The 27,097-nt window shown below is 39.3% G+C and overlaps 1 protein-coding gene across 20 annotated transcripts in view; it reads right to left on the bottom strand.

Annotated features, from left to right (window-relative positions):
* Positions 1-27,097, bottom strand: part of BBX (BBX high mobility group box domain containing) — a 140,080-nt gene that overhangs the window by 70,251 nt on the left and 42,732 nt on the right. For 5 of the 20 annotated variants that reach the window (XM_048965852.1, XM_048965833.1, XM_048965799.1 and 2 more), the window contains exon 3: positions 8,966-9,089. The exons of 12 other annotated variants lie outside the window; for them this stretch is intronic. Coding sequence is in view for 1 of the 8 variants with exons in the window: in XM_048965776.1 (XP_048821733.1) it covers positions 23,594-23,641 (48 nt within the window). In the remaining 7 variants the exon portion in view is untranslated. Of the gene's footprint in view, positions 1-8,965; positions 9,090-19,814; positions 19,896-23,587; positions 23,700-27,097 lie in introns of those variants that run through there. 3 more of the 20 variants (XM_048965842.1, XM_048965776.1, XM_048965767.1) reach the window with 3 other exon arrangements.

Here is a 27,097-nt window from a genome sequence, read left to right as displayed (position 1 = left end):
AATTCTCATTTCATAAAACCAAAAATGACAAGAGGACAACTGTGATATTAATGCCTCATAGTCTTGGGGGCTATGGAGTCACTGAAATGAACTGTTTAAATAAGAAGTAGGGGACTACGCAATGAAGTCACTTTCTCAAGTTTAGTGGGCTGAAGAGGCGTTAGAATTCTCATACAAAAGGAGATTGCTGCATTGTAAAAAAAAAAACAACACCTATGTGAAGTGAATACAAAAGGATTTTTTTTTAAATAAGCTTCTTTTTCATTCTAGAATAATTGAGTCAGAATACTTCTGTAATGAAGGACAAAAGCTAGTTGGCACTAATTATTGACCAATCTGTGAATATATTGTTTATTGTTTCACAGCAGAAAGCCATTAATGAGCTTTATTGCTTTCAGAGATGCGATGGCTTAATAGGGGACATGCTGAGACTCAGTGGAGTTCTGCTTGCTGGCAGACATTTGGGATAGGCTGTCACCACATGCAACACAGCAACAAGTCAGCAACAAGTCTTCCTTAATTTTTAATGACATATTTTCATTTTGCTAAGATTTTAAACTATTCCTTATTTTCTTAAACTAAACTCTGAGTTGCCTCCTTTTTTTTTTTTCCCCTCAAAAACAAAAATTTAAACCCTTAAACCCAAGCCCAGGAAGAACATCAGCTATTCCTATGCTATCAAAATGATTAAAAAAAAAAACAACAAACAGGAATACATCTGTTATTAGTGTTCACTTGCCTTATTACATAGACATCATTTAGTTCTCCTTTTGGTTAATATTGTCATTGTTAATTCTTCAGAATTGTCAGTCGAAATGGAAATAAGGGCATCTCAAGTGCTGAACTGTACCCAGATCTGCTTTTCAAACAGAAGCCACAAGCAGACAGCAAAAATGCAGGATGAAAAAACAAAACCTCATAATGCTTTTATTTATTACACAGGAAAGTTTACCTGTGCTGTCAGGAGTATTGGATGTGCTTGTGTTACCACATAAAGTAACTGGTTTTTAAAAGGCATTAACGCAAACATTAATCTTTCCATGAAGTTTAAGTGTAACATAAGGAAAAAAAGACTTCAAAAGATGGCAAGAGATACATAATCTATTGCAAAGTCATTATATGACAACTGATTTTAAATAATTATATTCAGGTTTAGTTGTCTGTTTTTTTTTTTCCCCTCTTCATTTATAGAAGACAAGTAGAAAAAAAAATGCAATAAGGTAATATCTTGCTTTGTAAGAAGTTCGTCAGGAACATCCTCATTAAAAAAGAGGGTAAACTCTCTTTTACAAATATTGCCTCCAAAAGGCAAACATTTAGGAACCAGGTGCTATTGCTACTATGTACGTATGAGTAAACTGACTAGGAAATTAAAAAAACAAAACTCTAGCACAGGCATAAACCTTTGAGCTTTCCTTATGAAGAACAAACAGCTGACTGCACCTTATTATGGCAAATGCATTTCAGACAACACTCAGCTTAAAACTTAGCAATTGAATGTCTCTCCCCAGTCTAAATGCCAGGTAACAGCCACTCATTAGGTAAGCACTACCAGCAGTTACCTTACAACTGTCACTGCTAGGACATACCAATTGCAGAACCTACAAAGTCAACATCTGACCATCAAAGAACCTAGAAAAGAAACCTTTGGAAGTGACAAATGGCTTGGGAAATGGTCAAAAACGCTTATTTTCTGCTTTGTATTACCCTAAATACTGCCTTTGAAAACAGACAGGAGTTCAAACACCAATCACACATTTAAAAAGCAAATAGTAAAATGAACACGTGGTGGAGAACGACTTTTCAAATAACCTCACTGAGGCAGTGGATGTGGGTCCTGCTGCATTTTGGATACGGCTTTTAACAACAGCCTCAGGGATCGCATAGCAACCACCCACCCCCATGTTTGCTCTGGTTAGGCTGCACAGTTCCTTTCCAGCAGAAATACCACCACTTCCACATACGACCAAACACCCCACAGCCACTCACAGAGGCCACAATGAATACCTGCTAAGGGAAGAGTGTATAACGCTGGCCCTTGGGGCAGTGCCCTCCCAGGAGGAGCAGACGCAGGCTCAGGCAGCTGGTGGAGGCCTTGAGGCACTCTCAGCACTCTGGTAGAGGGACAAAGCTGAGCGCAGGGGGAGATGAAGCGGAGGATGGAGGAGACCACAACCAGCCAGGGCAAGGATGCAGTTGAGATGCAGCTGTTTACTTTCAAATCTGCCACCCCTCCACAGAATTCCGAGCCCCCCCAACTACACAGGCGGGGGAGGGGGGAGATGGAAAGCTCACCTTTATGCTTCACATTTTTAAACATACAACTCCCCACTGCTGGCAGGTACATGTGATGAAAAAAGAAAAAGGCCAAGCCACTCGAATGATTTCCATGCCACTGTCCTTAGGACATGGCCCACTGAGGTGGCAGAGAGGAGTGCTGCTCCCCCTCCCCGTGCTGCCAAGTGCTCCTGTGCCGAACAGGGGAAGCCATGTTGCACCAGAGGGTTTGGAAGTGTAAATCACTAACATCCTTACTCAAACAGCATCACTGCCTCCAAACACAAACCCCAGAAGTTTCTGGGGGTTTATTTAAACTTCTTAAATAACCAGCCTAACTGCACCCTCCTTTTTGTGTCAGTGTCTCTTTCCAGATTGTGTGGCTTCGTCCCAGAGCCACTTGTTGTCTGAAGACTTTGCGTCTCAACCAACACAGGCCATTTATCATTACAGGATTCGTTTCAGCCTTCAGCAGCTGCAGAGGCAGCTTTTTTTGTTACTTCTGTAACAAAACAATCCATAGCTGCAGTCTGCAGGTAGGCCTACTCCAGGGACACCTTACAGCAGCCTCCCCCATCCGCCAGTCAGCATCTCTGCCTCCCCCAGCAGGAGCTGCAGCAATGGGCAGGGCTCCCCAGGCAGGCAGGTGTCAGGGAGCAGCGTCATGCCTCCTACACACCTATCTGAGGGCAGCTACCCTAACACCCTCATGCCTGGGCTGCTAAATCAAAGTGAGAAACAATCTGCCAGGGCAGAGGGATTTAGCACCTATTTTCTCCAAAGCAGTATTTCCGCTCCCTTTTTTTTTTTTTTCTTCGTTTCACAACAGGACAGAGAGCCAACAAATCCTGGCAGGTGAGCAGAATAAAAGCCTAAGACACGGTAGAGCGAAACGTGCCTTGTGATGCTTCCTCCCACAGAGGAGGGAATAACAACAAAATGAGCTACAAAAGCCCTCTGCTGACGCAGCACCATTTATCAGGAACACGCTTTTGCTCCAGGGACATGGAGAGACTGTGAAATGCAACCACCTCTCAGAAAAGAGAGGAGTGCCTGTCTGTAGAGCAGCATGAGACCATAGCAACAGCGTAATCCAAAAAATACTTCTTGGAAAGCAGGGGAGAAAATTCAGAAGACAGAGGCATTGTTCTGAATGAAAGCATGCAGCCAGAACTGAGCTACCATTCAAATACACACTCCCAAGAATCTTCTGATCCTTCATGATCGAGACTACTTCCAACTGTTTAAAGAGGAGAGAGACAGCTGTCACCCCTGTGCTTTACTATTATTTTAGTATTATGCTAAAATGAAAACCTTTGTGATTTGTTAACTGAATCATTAGGCTTTTGCAAATCACTAACAATTAATCCCAGTCTAAAGAGCTTTGCAGCCAGTGAGATCACAGATAAAATGAAGGAAATACTTAGTGAATTTTGGTACGTGTGTGCTCTCATCATCAAATTCACGAGTTGAATTTGAGTTGAGTTGAGCTCCTGCAGTTCAGCAGGAGCTTCCTTGCTAAGAGGCTAAGAAAGCAAAGTCAAATCGAAATTTGCATTAACAAGAGGGATGGCTTAGCATTTTGCTCAGAGCCTTTGAAGACTGGCAAATGGGATTATAAAGAGCCATTTTTTTTTACTTGCCAATCTGAGAGCTTTATTTTCATCTTTGGGTAGTAGGCATGCAAGTTTCTTTAAGGTCCAGTCATGGCAGTAGTAGAGCCAAATCCTTTTGCACAACACAAAACAGCACAAATGAGATGTTACTGCTGCAGACATCGCAGGGTGAAAAGAGCTGAAAGGGAAAATTGTTTGACTCTCCTTTTCACTTCTTGTTGATTGTGTCCTAGCACTTTACACAAAAAGCAGACAACGTGGCCTTGTGTCTGTCGCCACTGTAATCCATTCTAAGGTTTACCATGTGCGTAACGCTTTCATAACAAAATTCAATCATAACTGCTACCAGTGTCAGGGGAACCAAATACAGCTGTGTAAGCAAATGGAAGAATTAGTCCCTTAATACATATTTAATAGGCCATAAAACATCCTTGCACAACTGAACATTACAGTTTATCTACTTCTGCTTTCTTCAACTCAAGGACAAGAGATTAAGATATCTGTCAAACAGCTCCTTGGAACAACTACAACCTACCCATCTTTCCTATGGAAGAAGAATCAAGACAAGTGACTACAGAAAGTATTTACTCAGATTTGCTCATCTTCCAATATTGTTAGCTCATAATACTGCATACATCATCATACATACATACATGCATAACATCATAATACTGCAACTCAAGCATCTCAGAAACAAAAAGGCTACATGGAGTTTTCAAATAAAGCAGGAATCTGTAACAACCAGTGACAGAAATGCCAGAAGTTTGACTTGATAAATAAATTCCTAGCTACCATCTTATTTTCTGCAGAATCACATTGTCACAATCTCTTCTCTTGCCAGCACATAAAATGAGTAAAGGGAAAAACTATGTGCTCTTGGAGTTGGATCCTTTCCTGAAGCCTCACCCCCCCCACTGAATTCCAGGTTAATATCCTAGCTATTGATTTAAAATAATATTTCAAAAAATGTTAAACCAACAGCACATACAATGCATTTTGAGCAAACATTTCAATTTAGACAAAGTTTGAGAAGGTAAACACAATGTCAGGACAGAACTGAGTTGTTAAGCTGGATACAAATAAAAATCAGTGGAAAACTAATCTGCACATATTTTTCAGTTTTACAAGTACTCCTTTCCAGGCTGCATTTCTGCATCAAGAATGAGCTTCTAAAGCAGACTAGATTCCTTAGTAGCTGTACTAGTTTAATTTAACTCTGTAACTGGTTTAATTTAACTCTGTAGTGGTTTAATTTAATTTTGTTTTTGGAAACACCAGCTTTTCCCAGAGCTGTGCAGATTGATGTAAAATCTACCAAAATTCGTAACGATTTTGAAAGCAGATAGTATATCTCTATACCCAATTTTCAAGTGCCATCTAGTGGTTACTTTCAATTTTATCTCCATTCGATATTAAGAAATATTTACTTAGTATTTTATAAAGTGTGTTATTTATATCACATGCTGTTGTCATATTAGACTTAGGAAAAAAAGCAAGGCATAAATGAGAGTTCTCTATTTTGAGCTTCTTCAAGGCAACTTACTGACTTGTCATTATTAGAAAGAAAATTCTGATGTGCTAATGTCAGTAAACAAAGTCTCAACCAAGCACTTAAGAAAATCCTGGAGAATAAAGCTACCACACTATAATATTCCAAGCAGTCCTTACAACAGAGACAGCCAAAAATCTACAGTGCTATATCAAGAGATTTCTGTTGTATGCTGAACTCAACATCTGATCTCACATAGGCCTAAAGCTTAAGTACTTGACTAAGTCTGGTGACTTAGCATGCTGGCTTTACAATGGAGCAGTCCCAGTATCCTCTTATTTGCTGGGTATTGTTAATTAGTTAATTTCATTGATTGAATGTGGCTAAATGGGCATGCAAAATATTATTTGTATATTTTATACATGCAACAAAGCTACAGTATCCGGCACAGAGACAACCTTTGTAACAAAGCAGTGCACATCAGCTCCTAAATTCAATGTGTATTGACAGATGTGTTTGCTTATATATGTCTGGAAACCCCAGTCATAAACACGAAGTCACTGTCAGGCAGCCAACCAGCTAACAAAGGTATCTGTCTGGGTTGCTTTGCAATTGGCTTCTGAAATCTTACAAGTAGAATATTCATCTTCCTCTTCAGTAGACTTACAGCTACATGGACGTATGCTTATGTCCATCTCTATAAAGTGTTGGATCACAGAGTCCAAGACAAAGCCAAAGTTAAAAACACACTGTCATCCAACATCATATTCCATTATTCTTCTACTGAAAAGACTTGCTACAGCTACATTGCTGTGGCAGAACTAAATTCAACAGGGAAAAAAAATTAACTAAAAAAAGGTAAGCTCTTATTCATTCTTGAATCCAGCTTTCAAATCAATTTTAAGAAGGTGGGAACATAGATAACTTTACCAACTAGAAAACAGTGTTGAAGAAAGGGCAGCAACAGACTGATGGTCAAAGCTGAAGGGAGCTCACAACTCTGATCCCAGTACTTACTTCCCTAGAAGAGGAAGCCTCCACATTTCACAATCTTTTTGTTTGCTTGCTATGTGGATAATTACATTAAACATCTCCTTAGGAAGGCATGCTTTAGGTCCACCTCTGAGCCCCATGGATCAGCTGAGGTCAGATCACAAGGCATTGGTGTGCATAATCCTCAGAAGGAATTATATTTTACTGCAGGTCTAGCCTGCAAAAGCTGCTCAGCACTTTAAAATCCCCTTTTAGAACCTAATGAGCATGAGAGAAATAATTTTAAGTCCCATAGCTTTGTACCTCACTACCTAAATTGCTGCACCTCAACCTTCAATTAACTTATTAAATAAGAACGTGCACTTAATTTGAAAGGTATGGAAGTTTTGGCTTACAGAGTGACTAGCCCACTTGAGGGTAAAATTATTCTGTGTATTCTTCTTTCACTGGATGGCCTCTCAGCCCACACAACAAAATGATCCAAGCCAAGTTAGCAGAGAACCTCCCCCCAGATTGCCATGCAATACCAAGCACAAGCCTACTACTTTTTGTGTGCGAAACAGATGCACGTGAAAAATAAGCTACAATTCTGCATGCAGTCATTAAGTTACTTTGTTTGACAGAAAAAGTCTAAAATCAGAGCCAGGTAGTTTAAGAAAAATTAAAAATAAAAAAAAGTTGTGTTTTAGTATCTCACACAACAATAACAAAACAAACAAACATAAAAACCTTATACTTCAGAAAGTAGGAAATACAAAATTCTGAAGAACAGCTGGCACCATCCACAGAGATGAGGATGTTTAATTGGTGATATTCTCAGTCCATTCTCACAGCCACTTTCACTGAAACTCAGTGGACGCTGGGCACGAACAACTTAATGGAAGAAAGCAAGCTAGCAAGAAAATTTGTTCTTTATCAAAAAGGTAGCTTTATGCCCTCAGCTATAGATGTGAGGTCCAGCATTCTCCCTGAAAATCTCTTTAGATATTCTTCAGACTAAACCATCAGAAATAAGCAGGGAACAATACTTCCATTTTTAAGGCAAATGCATGCTGAATGTTCCAAAAATTGATCACTACCTTGAGTTGTGCTGAACATAAAAGTCTCTTTTTAGGAGAAGGAGAATTGGTTTATTTTTAATGCATTGTAAGACAACCACGTGATTCAGCCAACTCCACTTCTAAAGATTTAAAGCTAGCGATTTGAAACAAGTCGCACATGAAGGACTTAAGGCAAATATCTTTTTACCTTCCCCCTTAGGAAATAGTATATATTTAATCTAAGAGCACCAATAAAACATTATTTCAAGAAAAGGAAACAATGAAAGCTACATACATAGCATCTGGAGGTGTTTAGTCCTGCCCAAGGCAGGCTTAACTTCAGAACTGTTCAAGAGCTTCCATCACCTCCCTGGCTCCTGCTTCATCATCCTCATGATGAAAGATACTTTTTCTTGTGCCCAACAAGAACTTCCCCCTGCTGCATTCTGTGACTACTGCTTCTGGCTGTCTTTTCATAGTATATCTTTAAGAAATACTCTTCTTCATGATTGCCCTTCAGGTAGCTGGAGTCAATTAGAGCCTTTCTGAGCCTTCTACTCTCAGCAGAAGTGCCAAACGCTGTGCTACTGTAGGAGTAAATGAATAACAAATAAGCAGGCTGCTCTGCCTCTCGCTCGCCCTCATCACTTCATCACAAAACACTATCATGTTCATCAGGTACAGTTTGCCCGTGGTCAATCCATGCTATTTCTAGTCATTTTCTTGCCCTTCATGTGCCTGAAAATGGTTCCAAAGAAGACAAGTGACGTAATCTTCCCAGGACTGAGGTGAGGCCAGCCAGCTTACTGTACCCCAGATGTTTCTGTGCACCTTAGATCACAACTCGACACCTCAGGGTCTGATTTCTACTTCATGCATAATCCATGGAAAAAATTACACTGCTTTATTTGATCTGTAATAACCTGAGATTACAACCACCTTACCACATTTACCAATAATTATAAATGCAGAAGACCTGGAAATATCAGCAGCTTGATAACACATAGCATAGTTTGTTTGGCTCAATCGTCCTCCTCTAATTTTTCAGAAAGCTACCCAGTCCTACAGATACAAATTTGCAAGCCTCTCCTCTCAAAAAAAAAAAAAAAAAAAATTAGGTTTGAAACAAAGCATGACATTGCCATTGCATTTGGAAATCTGAATCCAATTCAGACCAAGCTTTTCTTCATATTTTGACAAGAAAAGCTTATTTTTCAGTCAGAGGAGGAGTATATAGTCATTGTGAGTCTAATGAAACCCCTAAAAGCCTCTAAGATCAAGCAAGACAGCAAAAGCCAATGATTGAGCTTGCTGGTCAAGTAATGCATGTAATTAAACAATAAAAAAGTGCACCTGGCACCCGATGAACAAATTCTAAAATCCAGATGACTAACATCCTCAGAGATCTGCTGCGGATACACCAGCTTTCAAGTCTGTGCTCTATGCTCAGGTACCTTAACAAAAACAAGTCTTCCCTGATAATCCAGATCCCTGATGAGGTGGTAAGCCCTGATGAGGAGATGCCCCAGAATGATTTGTTAATCACTTACTGAAACCAGTAAAGATGCCCAAGGATCATCATTCAACAACCTTGAAGAGGACTTTTCAATTCAAACTGTAGCTTGGCACACAGTAGCTTGGCTTAACTTGCTCCGCTTTGTCACGGTTTGGAGTCTGAGAGAAAAGAGGTGGAAGGTCTTTTAGATAGTCTAGAATTGCTGAGATGTATTAATTCAGTAGCAAATTCTGTGATGCATGCAAGTTTCTGAAGCCTTAAGTGGAGGCACACAGATCTCTTTAGGAAAGACTAAAATGAGCCAGCCTGTAAAAATCAAACACCTGAAATCAACTGGGACAGTTCTTTCTATTAACAGTCCAAGTTTGCACTGAAACTTCATCAGGAAGCAGGAAAGCGGATTTCCCTTTTTAAGTGCAGAGATACCTCACTACAGAATACAAAACCCTCTCAAACCTGGCTGTGGATCCTAAGAATATCAAATGATGGGCTCTTAATGAAGCCCTCTCAGAAGGGGTAGATTTTATAGACGTGTAAATGCCAAACATCCTCCATTTATTAAGCAGTAACTCAGAAGCCTTCCCTATTGAAACTCCTGAGTGTTCCTTACCTGTTGATATTTGCTCATAATGCAAAACAATTACCAAAGCCAGATAATTTTAACCATTTTATAACAAGAGATCTAGAAACTTTTCAATGAGAAGGAAAAGCTATTTTCATACAGTAACCAACAAGCCACAATTCATTTAGCCTTTCATCACTCAATAATATCCTTATGAGTATTTAATATTTTCTCAAGTTTCGGGAAAGTGATGAGTTTCTGAGAAACTATTATTGGCCATCAATAATTGCAGGCTACAGGACAAGAAAACACTAATTCCACAGCTTATGGTTGGTTCCTTGTTTCCCAGCAGAAAACACATCCTAGCACCCATGCTATGTTCATTATCTGTTATCTGAGCTCCTCCACTGGTTTAAACTGGGACACTGTGGTGAGGGAAAGAAGCAGACATAAGCGTAGATGTGCAAACCTATTTGCTCAACTCCACTCTCTTCATGTTAGTACATTAATGGAGAAGGGGGAATTCCTTTAATTCAGTGGACTCCAATAATATTTTTTTTCCTCCATTAACTGCAAGAAACCTGAATTTCTGCTCTTTGGACAACACCACAGTACCAATGTACCACCACACTACCAACACCACCACCAATGTTACACTCTATGCACCTTAACAATTTACTCCCAATAGAAAAAAATTCTATTGATCACAAGAAGAGGAAAATGAGCCTCTACGCCTCAGCATCTTTTCTCCTTTTTTATTTTCACTGCATCAGATTAAATGACTCATCTTGGTCCTAAAGACTAAAACCTGATTTGTAAAAGCTAGCCTTTAGTAACTCTGACATTGGCACTAAATAGATCAGCTTGCCTTATGCCAGGGTTAAATTATGACAAGTGAAACATTTAGCTAAAGCTTAAGAAGAACAAATGAGTTCTCATCATTGTAAGTATTCTCAGTACAAAAGCAAAGTTAGCTCAGAGGAAAAAGCATGCTAGTACTGATATCAATTACCATTAACTCACACTTCCACTGCACAGGCTTACCACTAAAGAAAAATTAAAAAATTAAAAAAAAAAAAAAAAAAAAAAAAAAAAAAAAGCCAACCACAAACCAGACATCAACAGAACAAACAGAATCCCCAAACATGAAGGCAAACATGCTGAAATACTTTCTACAAGCCAGAAGCCTCAAGATAAGCAACAGTAGCAAAGGCAAATCTCTGGTAACAGCACAACTAGATAGAAAACTGATCTGAAGGAAAAAATAAAATGAATAAAACCCTGTGGGGAAACAATTTAACAGAGGCACTGATAACTAATGTTGAGGTCTGGAAAAAAGAACACGTAAAACACATAGAACACACAGGTTCCCTTTCTCATCACATCAGGTCCTATGGCTTTAGGACTTTACTGTTTGCTATGAACAGTAGCATGTGGATATGTGTATGAGCATGTGGAAAACACTACACTTTTCACTTGAGTTTTTGTTGTTGTACCGTATTTCTTTTTAATAAAGCCTTATTATACACCTTATGAGTATGGGATAAAACTCTAATCTGAAACTGCTGCACTCGAAACCAGCACTGTCACAAGTAGAGGATCTCAGGCTGCATTGTTTTACTGCATCTCCTTTGGATAAGGGTTTCCAGAGAACCAGCAAAAAAAAAAAAAAAGCACCAGAGGCCAATAAAAACTGAAAGAAGAAATCATCTTAGCAAGACAGATTATTTAAACTTTGAATTTGCATTTTGCTTACACTATTACTTATTTAAAACTCGCATTCCCTAACCAACAGTTAAAGAAGTGGCTTCTTGCACAAAAAGGAAAGAAAGGAAACAAGCATGAGCAATCTAGCTCTAGCTGGATGGTGAAAACTGCTTCATGAGTTCGTCAGTTGAAAAAAAACAACAAAACAATAAACCTCCAGCCAACACAAAAAAGCCACTTCACAAGCAACACACACCTCAAAAACAAGATTGGATAGTTAAGATTACAGGTAGGCATTATGGTTTTTATCTTCGTATCTTTGTGACCACAGAGAAACAAAAGCAGGAACACTGTTGCTCCCAGTTCTTTTGATCACTGCTGGGGATCTGTGATGACTGTTCAACAGGTAAAACTGAATGTTTGTGAATGCTTAAAAAGTTTTTAATGAGCTTTTTAAAATAGGTCCTTATGCTTATAAAGAGATTCCTAGATGGAAACAGAGATATGTACTTAGACATGATATATCTGTTGAAGGTTTACATCTAGTTACTCTGCCACAAGCCAAGTAAAAACTCCATTTGCACCTGCATTAAGTCAAAATATAGCTTACTGCAAAGAAACTATTAGTACAGAACTATTGATGTAAAGAAAAAAATCACTGATGAAGCCTCTCTCTCTCTGTTTCAAGACTGGATCTTTTCAAGTGGAGGAGAATTTCCTGCTTTTTCTATCACGTGACACAGTAATGACATCAACTTTTCCCCTCTGAATGACAATTTGCAGAACAATTACTTATTAATCAAATATTGTTAATGTCAAAATAATTGTAAACAATACAGTAAAGCTGCATTTGTGGAATATTTACCATTTGCTGTAATTTTGGCTTCATCAAATATGGTGAATCTTCCTTGGTGCAGGTAACAGCACACCAATCTGCTAGTCTATCTGCTAGTGCTTAGGTAGACTCCAGGCAGAACTCCACTGGATGTCTCCTGAACTCTTAAGACGATGTGTCTTTGTTTTTTACAGAGAACTGTAAACGTGAATTTACTCTAAGTTCAGTTCCAAAACACATATTTAGTGAGCTGTGCAATGTCTGCAAAACAACTGGCGATTATTTGTTGCCTTTAGTATTTATTAACAAGAAACAGCATCATTACACAAAATTATAGACATGTTGTATCTGCAGTAACCACCACACTGATGCAAGCACAAAAAAAAAAAAAAAAGCCAACTTGGCAACAGTATCTCTCTGGAGAAGAGATAAGGAATCAGAAAAAACTAAAAAACAAAAAGCATTCCCTTTCCATCCACCATTTTGCTGAAGAACCTCTACAAAAAAAAAAAATATATATATAAGGTTGTACTAAGCTTAGACACAAAAAAAATTTTGGTCAGCATGTATATGAGTTGGGAATACAGATAGACCATTAGTCTATCTGTAGGATAGTAGAATGTAGAATGTAGGATATCTGTAAGGATAACTACCAGTCATCCTTGTATTCAAAAGAGTTCTATCGATCACTCTCAGGCTATTTCACATTGTGCCCTCACTGTTGCAAGGAAAAGTAAGACTTACCAAATCTGTAGCAGCTACCAACGGTACCAACCCGTAACAGCAACCTATGCTAGGTTACAGAAATCAAGTTTCCTTCATGAAGAAAGATGATCCAAAAAAGGGGAAACAAACTGACAACTTGTAGGATGCATGGATACCTCCCCTGAACTGCATTATGACATAGGTGACATAGGTTTGAAACACCTCTTCACCACGGAGTCCGCAGGAAAGCCAAATGACACACTAATGGGAAAACCCAGGATAAATATTTAGATTTTTAATTTCATGCTTCGCAAAATCTACAATATGGCTGAGCATTTTGTATGCATTGTGAGCTCTTTAAACAGGTATATTGTGAAGAAAAACCAACTTCTGCTGATAGAGGCGAAATATAGTTTTTCCTGCTTTGTGCAATAAAGACACATGACAACTCAGAGATCATTTTAAAATGGTCTCATTGGAGAAAGTAAACAAGATATAATTTGCCAAAAATTAGAATTTTACTGTTGTATTATGTGCACAGTGAAATTATGTCTAAATTGAAATAGCTGAGATCCAGTTTGACACGTACAACTTGCAGGTTTTGTAATACTGTGAAATTTATTTTACATAAACACATTTACGAGAGCTTGAAAAGAGCATTGTTTTTTGACTGCTTGTTTTTGTGGGTTTTTTCTTTCTTTCCTTTTTTTTTTTTTTTTCCCCCTCTCCTTTAGAAAGACTCTTCTCAATTATGAATCACTTTAGATAATTCATGACATTAATATCTGGCAAAATGCATCTCGGCAGATCACTTATGCTCAGTGACAAGAAAGCTCCACAACAATGTAAAAGCCAGTTACATCACCCAGCAAGTGTTTAGTATTTGACATTTTGCTTTCTCAAGATTACCTGAGTCACATAACTTCTGATAAGCAAGTACAGACATTCATATCAGCAGATAGGCTTCTAACATTTCTCCCTTGTTTGGGCTATGGAATTTACATTACATGTACAAGAATAAGCCTTTATTTACACAGGAACTCACATTAGTAAATTAAAACCAACTCACATGCTTTCAGTTTTTATTTCAGTCTAATAACCATTATTTTCAGTTAGCTGAGGCAGGTTCCTCAACATCAGTAAAAGTCAAAGGAATAAAACTGAATGATGGGACTTGCATTCAAGACATATGCACCAACTGGCGTGACACAAAAAAACCTGACAGATTTCTGATAAAAGACACCACAAACCTGAAGCATCACAAAACAAAGCATTCAGAGAGTTCACTACCTTTATTTAGGTTGAACAGATCTATGAGCTTAGAAACGGTACTAAGTTGCCACAATTTGAATACTGAGCTGTGTAGCTGATCACACAAAAAGCCAGGTTAGGCACTTTCTTGGCTTATGAAAGCCAAATGAAAGAAGCTTTATATGGAGGAAAAATCAATAAGATTTATGAAGTTTATCTATTTTACCTTACCACAGCAACAACAGTACTCCCAGCCAAAGCATCAGACAGTAGATTTGAATATTTAATTAACATTTTTCTTTGCTGAAACACAGCCTAGAGAAGTGGTATCTTGCAAGGTCCACCCCATCAAATTCAACACCTACTAGGCATCCACATCCCAAAGGCCTCCCTGACTACACACAACATTTGGGTCAATTCAGTAACGTCACCCAACTTGTTCAAGACTGAACACAGTGTTAAAAGGCTCATATACACAGAGTCAAGTGCTGGCCAGATTCTGGTTATCTAGCCCATCCTAATCCAATAAAGCTTTTGTACAGATCCAAAAGAAAACAAGGAGAGTCCTGATCTCGGTGCGCACACCCAACTCCCCAGTTTCTGCATCAATAAGGTGGCACAGTTGTGGTTTAACCTAAGGCCGTGTTTAAGCTATAATTATTGCTCAAGTTAGAGGAAAATGGGGAAGCACACACCTTTCTGAACAGTGAGACAGTATCACATGTAACAACTAACATCCACAGTCTTCAATCTCCTTACACAGACCACGACAAACTGTCAACCAACACACCCTGAGCTCCTCAAATAATTACCATTAGTTTGTGATGAGTAAAGTTTACCCACCTTCTGCTTTCAGGACCGCTTAAAGAAAGTCACTGCTGCTAGAAAAGCCAGCTAGAAGGAAGAAATAAATACCCCCTTCTGTCTAGAAGAGGCTGTTTCTGGTGAAGACGTGACAATCTCACCAGTACAAGTACCCTGGAAGAGTTGGAGGTCAGCTTTGTCTGTCCCAACCTGGAGACATGGACATAACAGCTCCCCAGGAACCCTGAAGGCCAACGCCTTAACAAGCAACAGAAACACCATGGAGACGCAACTGATGATGAAAACAGAATGGCTGCACTCAACAGTCATCAGGCCACCATTTACCTGTCTGATTTGCATGAAGTGATGAGTGCTCCTGCTAACATTTCAAATACCTTCTCCTTCTGAAGGTATCAAGTTTGAGAAACAGCATCAAGCAAACAGAAGCTATGTACACCAGAAGATATATCCTTACAGTTCAGAGCAGCTTTACAGTAGTGGCTCAACTTCATTTTCTATCTCAGTAGGACCCACTCATGAAATGGACATCACCCCCTACCACAAAGCTTTTTCAGAGTGACTTAAGAACACCAAAATTTTCTACATTTCACGCTATTGCCTCATGCACAATCTTTACCAAGGACTCACCCAATATAGTCTAATACAGTCCTTAAAGAGTAACAGCTGCTTGTGTGTCTCCAATGCAGAAAGCCAAACCAAGCAATAACCAACCTCTGAATTAGAAAAGGCTCACATGAAGCTACAGGTCTGATAGCTACCCCAGCTAATAATGTTGTCTGCTTTGATCCTGCCTATCAGTTAGAATTACATAAATTAGAAAATGCAATTCTACCCCAACCTTCTTGGGGCTTACCCACTTTTAAATGTACTGAAAAAATGAAACTGAGGGCAATACAAGCCAGGGTTGTGGAAAGTGCTCTTCTCTATCACCTCCCAAGGGGTCCCAGCTCCTAACAGATTTTAATTCTCAGAAGCTGAAAAGAAAAAGAACCTTCCCATACATCCATCAGAAATAGGATAGGTTGTTACTATTTGTTCAGTGCTACGTGAAGAGAGGGAGAAATACACCCAGCCTCTTTGCAGTGTTGTGTTCCAAAGAAGCTACCTTCTCAACAGCCTTCCATTTTGAATGAACAAAATGAACAATCAATTGGCTGGTTGGATAATATCACAATCCACTTCAAAAGGAAAATCATACCTTTTATAGGTTAATTCAGATTTTGTTCAAAATAAATGAGTCACAGAACAGCATTTCAAATTAAAATGAAACTTAGCATAAAATACAGTGATTCCTAATGTTATCCATACGAGCAGATGTTCCTTCACATGAATACCTGTATAGCTCGTACAAGCTTGCTCCCACAGCTTTGAAAGGATAATTGAAAATACAGTGGTATTTCTTTGTGTGTGCTCCTGAGCTCTTTTAGGCCACTCTCAACTAACGGAACCAACCTCTTTGCCTTGCCAGTCTTTTTCAAGCCTGTGTACAGGAGCTGCTCCCAGCATCATCGGATCGCCCTGTAGAGGAAAAAGGCAGCTGACGATATACGTGCCTGCCTGTAGATGGAGCACAGCAGAGCCGCATCACCACCACACGTATTGCTATTGCTGTGCAGCAACTTCTGAGACAGAACAGCAACAGCTGCCAGATTACCCGTGTGGGAATACATGAACTGGGAAACAAGTCCCTGCACAGAGGCAGTAAAGGTATTGAGACCAGGGAGATGCCTGTGCACAGGAACTGAACCACAGCCCATCCAGCAAGGAGATGCCGAAGGAAGACTTGGCAGCATCCAAGCATGCAGATAGGCGTGACACCCGGAGCCTATCAGCAACTATCCCTGATCAGATCAGGTTAGTGCAAGGGCTGGTCATCGCTAACAGCTCCCAGCATCCCATGGACCTGGGGAGACCCTTGCGAGGAGTGTAGGAAACAGGGAATACATCTGAGCAGGGGAAGTGGAAGATGGAACAGCAGTACATTCATTCCCTTGAGAGCAGCAGAAGATGCAAGGATAATACTGAAATTCTTTATGCTGCCTTTAACTGTTCCTGCCATTTGGGAATCTTTGTTCAGAATTTCCTTCCTGAACCTCCAGGCTACAGAAGGTAAATACAAGCAAAGCTTGTACCAGTTTCCAGTGAACGAATGCAAGCAGTCTGCTGTTTAAGGGCCATTACAGGTAACTTTTTGATTGACACCTTCAGCTCTAATATAATTCCAACACATCTAATCTTATTTTTAATGTCCTATTCCCAGTCTAAAACAACACTAACACCTTTGTACTATATGTAGCACCTGATACATATTTTCTACTCTATGTACCATAACTTACAGCTCTGCAAATAGCTTCTGGGACCTATAAGCAGGTAACTCTGCCAACCAGAATCAGGCAGATTTTCATTTCATTTAGCCAATTGTCTTATTCTCCAAGCATTCCCCAGAAGGCACCCATCATGAGCAGCTGTAGATTGTCAGTGCAATATATAATCTAACACACTGAGCACTGAAAAAAAAATTTACCTAGAGTCCAAAATGTTTAGTGCAAATGAAGATTAATCACCCGATAATACCAGAAAATCCGAGTAATCACATTACTTGCATCCCAGGGCACCATTTCTTAAGAGTGCATTAAATGAGTGAGTAAAGTAACTGTTCTTACATTTTCAGTTACGACTAACCTAACTTTCATCATTCTTTAAAAACACTCCAAAAACTAGAAAAAAGAATTTGAGTTAAACATTAAAGCAAAATCCTTAGTAAGGAGGAGGGATGTCTCTGATCAAGTGTCTCACAGCTACAAAGAAGGCACTCAGAGCAAGGCAAGTGAGTACGATCATCCAAAAAGCAGGAGTTAAGAGGTCCAGGAAACCACAAAGAGAGGGGAAAAAAGAGAGAGACAGGGAGACAAAGAGATCTAGAAAAGACAAGCTGAAATACAGGTGTCCATTAGAACTGGTGAAGGTATCTTTGTCCTAAGTCTTGCAACAGACAACCTCTTCAGCAAACATGTGAAGGGGGCAGCAGCTCTTAGCAGCCCTGCACAGTGCAGCTGTCTAGAAGGCACAGCATCATCTCTGAACATCGCCATTTACATCTGAAGTGCTTTACTTGTTATTGTTTCAGGCAATTAGTAACATGTTTAGAAGTAGGAAAAGGTGGGAAAAAAACTTCCAATTGAGTATATTCTTCTTAATTGTTACCCATCTCACATTTTACCCTTTTGCTATGAACAGATCACACAAGTTTAAGTGTCTATTTGCCAAAGCTGCAATTCAACTGAAAAACAAAGGTGGAAAAGAGAGGTTGTTGAAAGTGCCTTGCAAAAGAAGGAAGAGATCCTGCTGCATTTAAATCTTAGGTGGGAACAACACACGTCCTTCACTTGGGCTCTGCAGAATGTTGCCACTCACACTAGGTATTTGCCAAATGGAGAGGTATGTTCCTGCATAATTGAGGTCACTGCTCTTGTCTCAGAAGGATGTTTACCACTCTTACTAATGGAGTGGCTGAAAATGTAAAGGTACAATAAAAAATGTGTTCAGAGAAAAAAAAAAAATAAAAAAAAAAGATGAGAACAGGTCCTTTTGATGTTGTTGCTGTCATTCATAAAAGTGCTTAACGTCTGCCTGTACTAATAAAAAGGCAAGCAGAAAATACCACTTTACAGAAAGAATGTCTTAGGACCAGATGAGATGCTGGGTAAAACAGGACCAAGTCAACAACTTGATGAGGCCAAATAGAAGTCATTATGAACTGTTTAATTTAGGGACTAATTCTGAAGCCTCAGAAACTTGTAGGTGCAAGCTTTTATAAAAACTGAATCAATTAGGTTTTACTTACGGTCGGGAAATATTTAAATAAACTAATTTGAGAGCTGAATCTTTAAAATAGTCATTAGATACTACGAAATCCATGGAAGGAGGAGGTGTTAATAGCAACATCCCTCTGAAGAATGTTCTTCATACATTCTTCTGTATGGAAAGGAATTTTATCACAGACAGCTGATAACCCTTCCCCACTAGCATTCTTATGCTAGGTATCAGCATCCTCCATGTCTCTAGCAACTAATCACACTGCTGCTTTTCTAACACCATTGCAACACAAGCCTTCTTCTATGTAACAGGCACATCCCAGATGCTCTCCTGCCATTTGTAAAATGTGAGATAACAAGCAATAAATCAGTCATTTTTAATATCCACAAGACAGCGCTGAGTGAATCAATTCCATTACTATATATATATATTTTAAACATACCTGCTATTGAGAAATTAACAAAAGGAAAGAGTAGCTAAGACAAGCAAGAGTCATGTTCTGCTGGTGCCTGCCATCTCTTACTTCACTGCAAAATGCTTCCACCTGCATGGCAGAACTATATCCAAACTTCATACTAGGAAAAGAACTACAGAGATGCAACACAAAAACGGTCATTGTGGACCCAAATATCAGGTGGCTAATTTTTGCCCACAACATTCTTGTTAGTTATCTGAAAGGAAAATTTAGTTTACCCAGCTACCTGTGAGCACAGAGCATATGCATAGGCAGTTTCTATGAGGCAATGTATTTACAAAAAGGGAGACAGAAAGGAATCAGCTTGCCTACCAACCCTGTCACTGTTATTTCAACTAAAATCAGTCAGCAAATTTCAGAGCGCTGAAGAAATTCTGAACACATGACAACAACGAAATCCTTAATGAAACATCTTTAACTAAAGTAAAAAAAGTTATTTTCCTATTTGCATTATTAAAATAGCACACACATCAAAATGTTTATTTTCACTGGGCATTTATTTCTATAGCTTTACAGCTAATTATTTTAGTTTGCAGTTATTAATTTATACACAAAGGTACAAGTCTGCCCTCTAGCGCCTAAAATATGCAAACTATGTGATATTAAAATAACTTTTTTTTTTCTTTGAGTTAAAAGTTTTGTATCTGGATGATTCCTAATCCATAACAAGGTGGGACAGACAAAAGAGTATAAAAGGCTTTACTCACTTCATTGAGATAAATCGTCACGGGAGTCCAATACATTTGATCTCATCTGATTAAACCAGTCTGCCTTGGATTTTTTGGGCACTGTGAAAGTTGCACAGTGTGTTAGAGGAAGGTAAACAAAATACCCGAAGAAAGAAGGCCTTGAGCTATACTGATGGAAGACATGCAAACTACTTGGGATAAGCCTACAGAGGAGCTAAAAAGTAAAAGCCAAATCAAAACACAAGTGGGGAAACTGTGTGATCTGAAAGAAAAAATGCAAATTCAAACACCAAAAAAGAAAATCAGAGGAAGTGCATCTATATGTTTCATTTCATGTTGAATGAAGAGGAGAAAAGGAAATACTCTCAACTGATTAGAACTGTGTACTGCAGAAACAAACACCTATCATCTCCATGTTATAGGTTAAGGCTAAGAATATTAAACCTCTAATGGATGCTTGAAAAGCTGCAGAAATGCCCTGAGAGAAAAAGCAGGAATATCTCCGCCCTTCCTGTCTGAACAGACTGCTTCATAGATAGTCATGTAGCACTTGGGGAAGTGTTCTCTCATACCTCCATATCATGACATCCATGCAACTCTAAGGCACCTAGCCATGGAAAGTTAAAATTGCACGACTGCCCCTTTAGCATGTTGCAAATTCTGAATCTGGTTGTTTCTGCTTTCCTTCACTTTAGAAGCCAAATGATGGGAGTTGAAATCCACAAAGCTGAAAAAAAAATAATCCACTTCTAACTTTGTTAAAGAGGTACACAGCAGTAAATGACCACTATTCCTGGATACTTTTCCTCTGCTGCTTTATTTTTAATTAGTTGGGATAGGCTCTCCCTTGAATGAGAGGGTTCAGTTGCATGCTCCGGCACTCAGAGTTTAGGATGAAGCTTGAACAGCACTTTAAAAACCATGGTCTTCATTGCATCCTGACCCACATGTAACAAAATTACCAAGGCAGCTGGAACTGCCCTCATCTGCTGGGGAAGGAGGATGGGTGCGCATTGAAGGACGACAAGGAAACTCTTGGATTCCTGCTTAAGCACCGGGTACAAAGCAAACTTCCTGGCCTGAGTCTGGCAGAAGCACAAAGATATTCACAGAAAACCTTCCTAGTGTTGACTAGGAAGGGCTCAGATTTCACTTCTATAATTTCAGCAGCAGGGGGTGTGTGTGGGGATGGGGGGAGAGGGGAGGGCAGGAATGGAGTTTTCAAACCTCCTCTTATTTATTATTCATTATATAAATATGTACATTAAATGATTACGTTATTTATGTTCTATATATCTATTCACACAGAACCTGAACAAAAGAAGTGACTCTACAGAAGATAAAAATTAAAGTCGCTAAATTTGTGACACTTCTACAGAATGTTTTCTTTCTACCTGAATTGTTCAGACTTTTTACATGCACCAGCAACCTGTGTGTTATAAAAAGCAGTACACTGATGTCTCATTAATTCTGCCAATGGTACTAAGTAGGGATATTTCAATATCACCACAGTCAAACACTTGTACAACTTTATTATTCTGAACGATGCTCATTTCAAATTCTCATCTGGATTTCTTTAAGTACATGTATTTGAATGGGGCTGTCCCACATGAAAACTGTGCTGCTCGATTGCTATTCAGCATACAATATGGATAAAGTAGAAATGCATGAAATTGCATTAGGAATAAATGTGCCTTCTCTAAATACACACTCCTAAAAGTAGCTAAAGAAAACTATCATTTTCTGACTCGACAGATAAAGGGAGCACTGACAGGAAGTTAACAACAGTTTTATCAGCTCCATTACTATAGCAGAACTGACAGAAATGTAAGCGAACAGACGGTAACTCCAGCTCTGTGTCACCAAACCTACCCACCAGATTCTGTCTACAAGTCCAGTTTCCATGCGTGTGACCCATTTCCCTTTTTCCCACCCCAGCATAAAAGGACAGCAGAGACAGAATCAGGCCCAAGATTCACTTTTAACCCCAAGAATCACCCAATTAACTTTGACATCCCAAGCTGAGTTTACCAGAGGACAAACAAAGAAAATTCCTATCATTCCTTGAGCTTCTGCACTCATCCTATTTGTCAGAGAAATCCTACAAGTAACCTACAGCCCAACAAACCTTTTTAGTATGATAAAGTTGAATTTAATGCAAGTCCTCAGCTGTCCATTTCATCTCTTTCTGGCATTCTTCCCAAGTAAGTCTGCAAGTCAGAAACTCTCAAGACTAGTTTCTAGTTTTGCAGAGATGCTTTGCTAGAATGACAGGTGTGCAGAACTGCTGCAAAATTCCTATGTCTGTAATAACCACTGAGACATTTAATAAGCCAAAATAAACACAAATGCAAACAACTAGTGCTTGGGAGGACAATTCATCTTTGGAGGCTCATTTGTGCCATGTTCAGCTCAGCAGGATCCTTATCCCTATTCAGTTCTCTTTTAACACCTAAAATAAATTGGAAAAGCATGAATATGTCCTCACAACAGAAAGAAAATTAATGATAAAATCTTCACCATTGTTTTGCTCCGAAGTCAACTGACAGAATTCAGTATTAAAAAAATATGTCTCTTATGAAAGACTGAAGAGCAGTACAATGAGCACAAATACGTGAATAGTATTTTGTTCTTAATTCTACAGAATACTACTAAATACTGAATGACAACACATGGCAAAAAAAGAAAGTATCAAAAAAAAAAAAAAAAGAGTAGAATTACACTCATTGAACAAAATGTAATGCAGCAAAATACTCTTTGATACTGAAATACATCTTTCCTATATTGAAGCTGTCAGTTTCAAAAATTAGCTAGACTGACTGCTTCTAATTTTATCCCTATGATCAACCAAATTATAGAAGATAGTCTAAATAATAGGCCCAGACAGTAAATACATTCACACACACCTGCAATTTAGCTTTAAGAAAATATTTTGCTCTGATATGCTGTTCCAGTATCAATCAAGAGCTTTCTAGTCTCCTATTTCCATATGTATAAAAATAAATACAATCATAGAAACCTTGCCTTAAAAGTTACCCTCCAGTTTTATTGGACAGCCATCTCACACTAGCCATAAAGTAGGAAAAACAAAAAACAAAACCAAAAAAAAAAACCATGAAAAACTTGAATGCTAGGCACTCTGAGAATCTAGAAAAGCAAAGAAACACATACCAAACAGAAATTGGAGGAATAATATTCTTCTAAAGTAATTTAGACAGGACTTGTTTTCCCTGTGTTATACATTTACCCATATTGTTTTGTATGTTTAAAAGACATCATGCCTACCCAACATCAAGCTCTCTTCCAAAATCAGTAGCTGTGCACAGATAGCAGAAAGGGAAACCTATGTGTAGAAGTTATAATCAAGGTAAATGACAGGAAAAGAAAATTATCCTTTTCCAAACATGTAACAGCATAGCAACTCTGACAGAGCCCATGGTCTTTACTGAAGAATAACACCTGAATTTGATTTCTCATCCAAACTAATTTCAAGGAAAGTAGAGAATCTCAGCAATACTGCCTTTTTCGCAATCTCTCTCTAGTCCAATTTAGTCTCAAAATAGGAGGCACTGCATTTTAATTAAGGAAATAAAGATATTCCAAGTATGACCACAATCCACAAAGATGTATGTTAAAAGAGAACAGATTTATAACAAAGCCTTTTTTCCCGAGGTTAAAAAAAAATCCTAGTTGTCTTTCCTGTTTTATCTCAACAGTACAGAATGAAAACTACTTCATAGCACCAATGAAAATTACTTCATAGCACCAAGTTTCATGCAAAGACTACATACACTTACTACAAATGTACTGATTCCCTGTGCTCTGTGATCTCTAATTGTTTTCATCCAAGCGCAACTTCAGCTACATTTTCAACCATTTCCTTTCTCTTTAGGTCAATGCAGACAATGTAACAATAGCTCAGCTCTCAAGGCAGCCCCCATGTAAATTCAAGTACAACAAAATGCAGGTGTGCTGGGATTGAATCATAATCTCAGTGTAAATCAAGAACAGCTTTGCTTGCAAGAAGCCAGGTACTCCAAATGCCTGCTATCACAGAAAACATCAATATGAGTACTTTCATCCCTGCTCCTAAAAGGCATTTACAGATACTGCAGAGCTGTTTCTTTACCTACACTATTAACCAAATCGAAGGCTTACATAACTGAAGCAACTTAAGCAGGCTCAAGACAATGTTTATATTCTCCAGTACACACCACACACAGATCAACTGAACTGCTGTCACTCATCAGTCCTGCATCTCTTCTTTACCATGTCTTCAAACACTGTGAGCATCCCCAGAAAACTACTCAGTATAAACACAATTGACCTGGGAGACTGACACAGTGTCTGGATGACATTAACTATTGTATTGTGCAAGAAATACTATTTTTTTTAACTATGAAGCAGTGTCTTGAGTGCAGTGTTGCTTGTTCTGTAAAGATTACAACACTATGACACAAAGTTAAGCTATTCTGGATGGATTCCATGGCCTAAACCAAGCCTTGATATCCACCTGCTACTCAGGCTGGGTTCTGTGGCCCGAACAAGGTCTTGACTGCCACGTGAGCAGCTCCCTAGGCCCAGCAGACATACCAGGGGACCCCAACAGACACCTATCCTTTCAGAGCAATAGCTGAAGCCAGACAAACCATCCAACCAGCCAGTCCATAGCCTGAGAGCAGGAAAATGAACTCTACACTCCATTGCCAAGTTTCTAGCTCACCTCCCAGTTCTGTGCTCACCAGCTCGTAAGCATTTGCATTCAGTTTCAAGAATACAAGTAATCTCTGAGGTCAACAAACAGGATGTTTGGTGGAAAAGTTGTGCCTAAATGTAAATATTCTCAAGATGAAGCTTTAAGAACCATGGCCGTTGAGCCCTCGCTGCTCTGCTCCTGCTGATCTTGTGAAACACTGGCAAGATGAATTAATGTGCAGAAACACTAGCCATAAGAACTGAGATTCATCTGCAGAATCTGACTTTCAGCAGAAGGTACAATATATGTAATAAAAAGGATAAATACAAGGGGATGAAGAACAGATTCATTTAGTCCTGCAAAGAAAATACTGAGAAGCCAGTTCCTCCTTCTGCCACAGTCTCTCATTTGAAGGCAGAAAGGCAGGAAAAGCTGGCTATAAAAATTCTGATTTCACAGAGGCTACCAAGAAGGAGAGTCATAGGGAAGCACAACACACTCAACACAGAGCCAAAACAAAGTATGCTAGGGACAAGCTCCTGAAGATTTCCAAAATGCATCACAAGAAACTGCCTTTGCTCTATGCATTGCTCCTCAGCCAAGAAGCAGCAATAATTTATTGCACATCTGGACATCCCCTTAATGTGGAACTTGACTAACCTTTCTTCAGAGATGCTTGTATCAAACCTTCACTTAAGTAAATAGTCCTGTGTGCTTATGCCGGGCTTTGCTATAAGATTATTATATTCTGAAGAACACTATTTCTCCTAGGACAGCACAGTAGTATTTGAATCCTTTTCCCAGCAGCACATTTTGAAGGTACAGCGTGTTCCCAGGACACCACATGTCAATGCACTTGTATCGTCTCATAATTAGCTGTAATTACTATATGATGGTTTCCAGACTTAAGTGTAGTTAACCATTAACCTGTGTTTGCAGACTGTATTTGCTGAACAGCATAGCATACTCCTTCATTCCCCAAAGCTATGTCATCGTTCAGCTATAGACCTTATCAGAGTGGTGAACTGAAACAGTTTTTGCAGAGGTGGAGGAGGAGGGTGGGGGAGAAGGTCACAGACATCTAGCTATTACTTAAACATTTTTACCAAAAATGTCAGTTTTAAGGCTGTCAAGGAAGAAAACAAACAAGGAGACTGCCAGTTTTTGTGCTTTCCAAACAAAACTCGCAAACCTGCAGTCGCAGTTCTTACGCATATACAAGAGAAAGGGGAATCAAGACAGTTGTTCAAGCTTTCAGTTGCATTTCCTCACTATGCCTGATCTGCCACGTCTGTGAGGAAAAACAAAACAAAAGGCACTCTGAGTCTCCAGCATAGTATAACTGTAAATGTAGTTGTTTCTCCAATAACAGTGACTACATTGTTAACTCTTTCCCTGGCAGATCTGTAAGGCCTTAAGAATAAGATTCAGCAGTTGTGAAAAAGCACAACAACATAAAGAATACTGTATCCCGTAATTATTAAGCATTCTAGCAATAAGCCTAACCAACACAGTGCCAAGGGCAACTGCAGAATTCTAGTACACCAAAAAGTTATTTATCTTGAGTTCACTTTTTTTTTTAAATGAGTAATACTTATTAGGTTTGCACACCCACATCTATGGGACTTGCCCTACGTTATGTTTGAAACTGAGGCATTACAGATTTCTGCCAACTTCAAACAAAGCATTTGATACACAAATCTACTGTGAGATGAATTCAGATACCCTGCCAATGACACATGTGATGTACATTATGTTCAAATAAGCATCAAGTACTACATTTGAAGTTTGCTTTGCTTTTCAGGGAAAGAAACAAAAAGGATTTCAGAATTCAGAACACATAGCACCCAATTGCTATCAGGACTCCACTTCCACACAGGATTTACGACACACCATCTCAGGCTGCAAGAGCCCTGCTGCATACTGTCCATCTCCCTGGAAACTACACCTACAACTTTCACCTGCTGCCACCACAACTGAGCTCAAGAAAGACTGCTGGCCGCCGACTTGGCAGTGTGAGGAGTTCCTCAGAGGTCTCCAGAACTGCCGTATGTGGAGCTGCTGCTGAAGTCCCAGCTGGGGAAACAAGCTTTGTCAGAAACTTCTGCTCCTCACTGCACAAGCGTGAGTCATCTCATCCAGCAAGATGCACTGGCACAGCCCATAAACAGATTGTTTAGTAGCAAATGACCTGGAAATGCTATGTTGGGATGGAGCCAGACTGAGATTATGAATGACTTCAAAGGATTTCTCAATAAACCAGTGAAATTAGCATCACTGCCATCTGAAAACAAGGTACCAGTACTAACAGCAGCCATTTAAATATTCCAGCACTTTTTCAGCAAGTTTCCCAGCAAGGTTTTGGGTTTTTTTAGTAGGAAGTTTTTCATTGAGGATGGTGACACACTGGAACAAATTTCCCAAGGAGGCTGTGGATGCCCCATCCCTGGAGGCATTCAAGGCCAGGCTGGATGAGGCTCTGGGCAGCCTGGTCTGCTGGTTGGCGACCCTGCACATAGCAGGGGGATTGAAACCAGATGATCATTGTGGTCCTTTTCAACCCAGGCCGTTCTATGATTCTATGGTTCCCATTCTGAAGGCCAGG

Source organism: Lagopus muta, chromosome 1 (assembly GCF_023343835.1).
Source record: "Lagopus muta isolate bLagMut1 chromosome 1, bLagMut1 primary, whole genome shotgun sequence".
Taxonomy (NCBI): domain Eukaryota; kingdom Metazoa; phylum Chordata; class Aves; order Galliformes; family Phasianidae; genus Lagopus; species Lagopus muta.
Note: the sequence above shows the minus strand (reverse complement) of the source record. Positions and strands in the feature narration are given on the sequence as shown.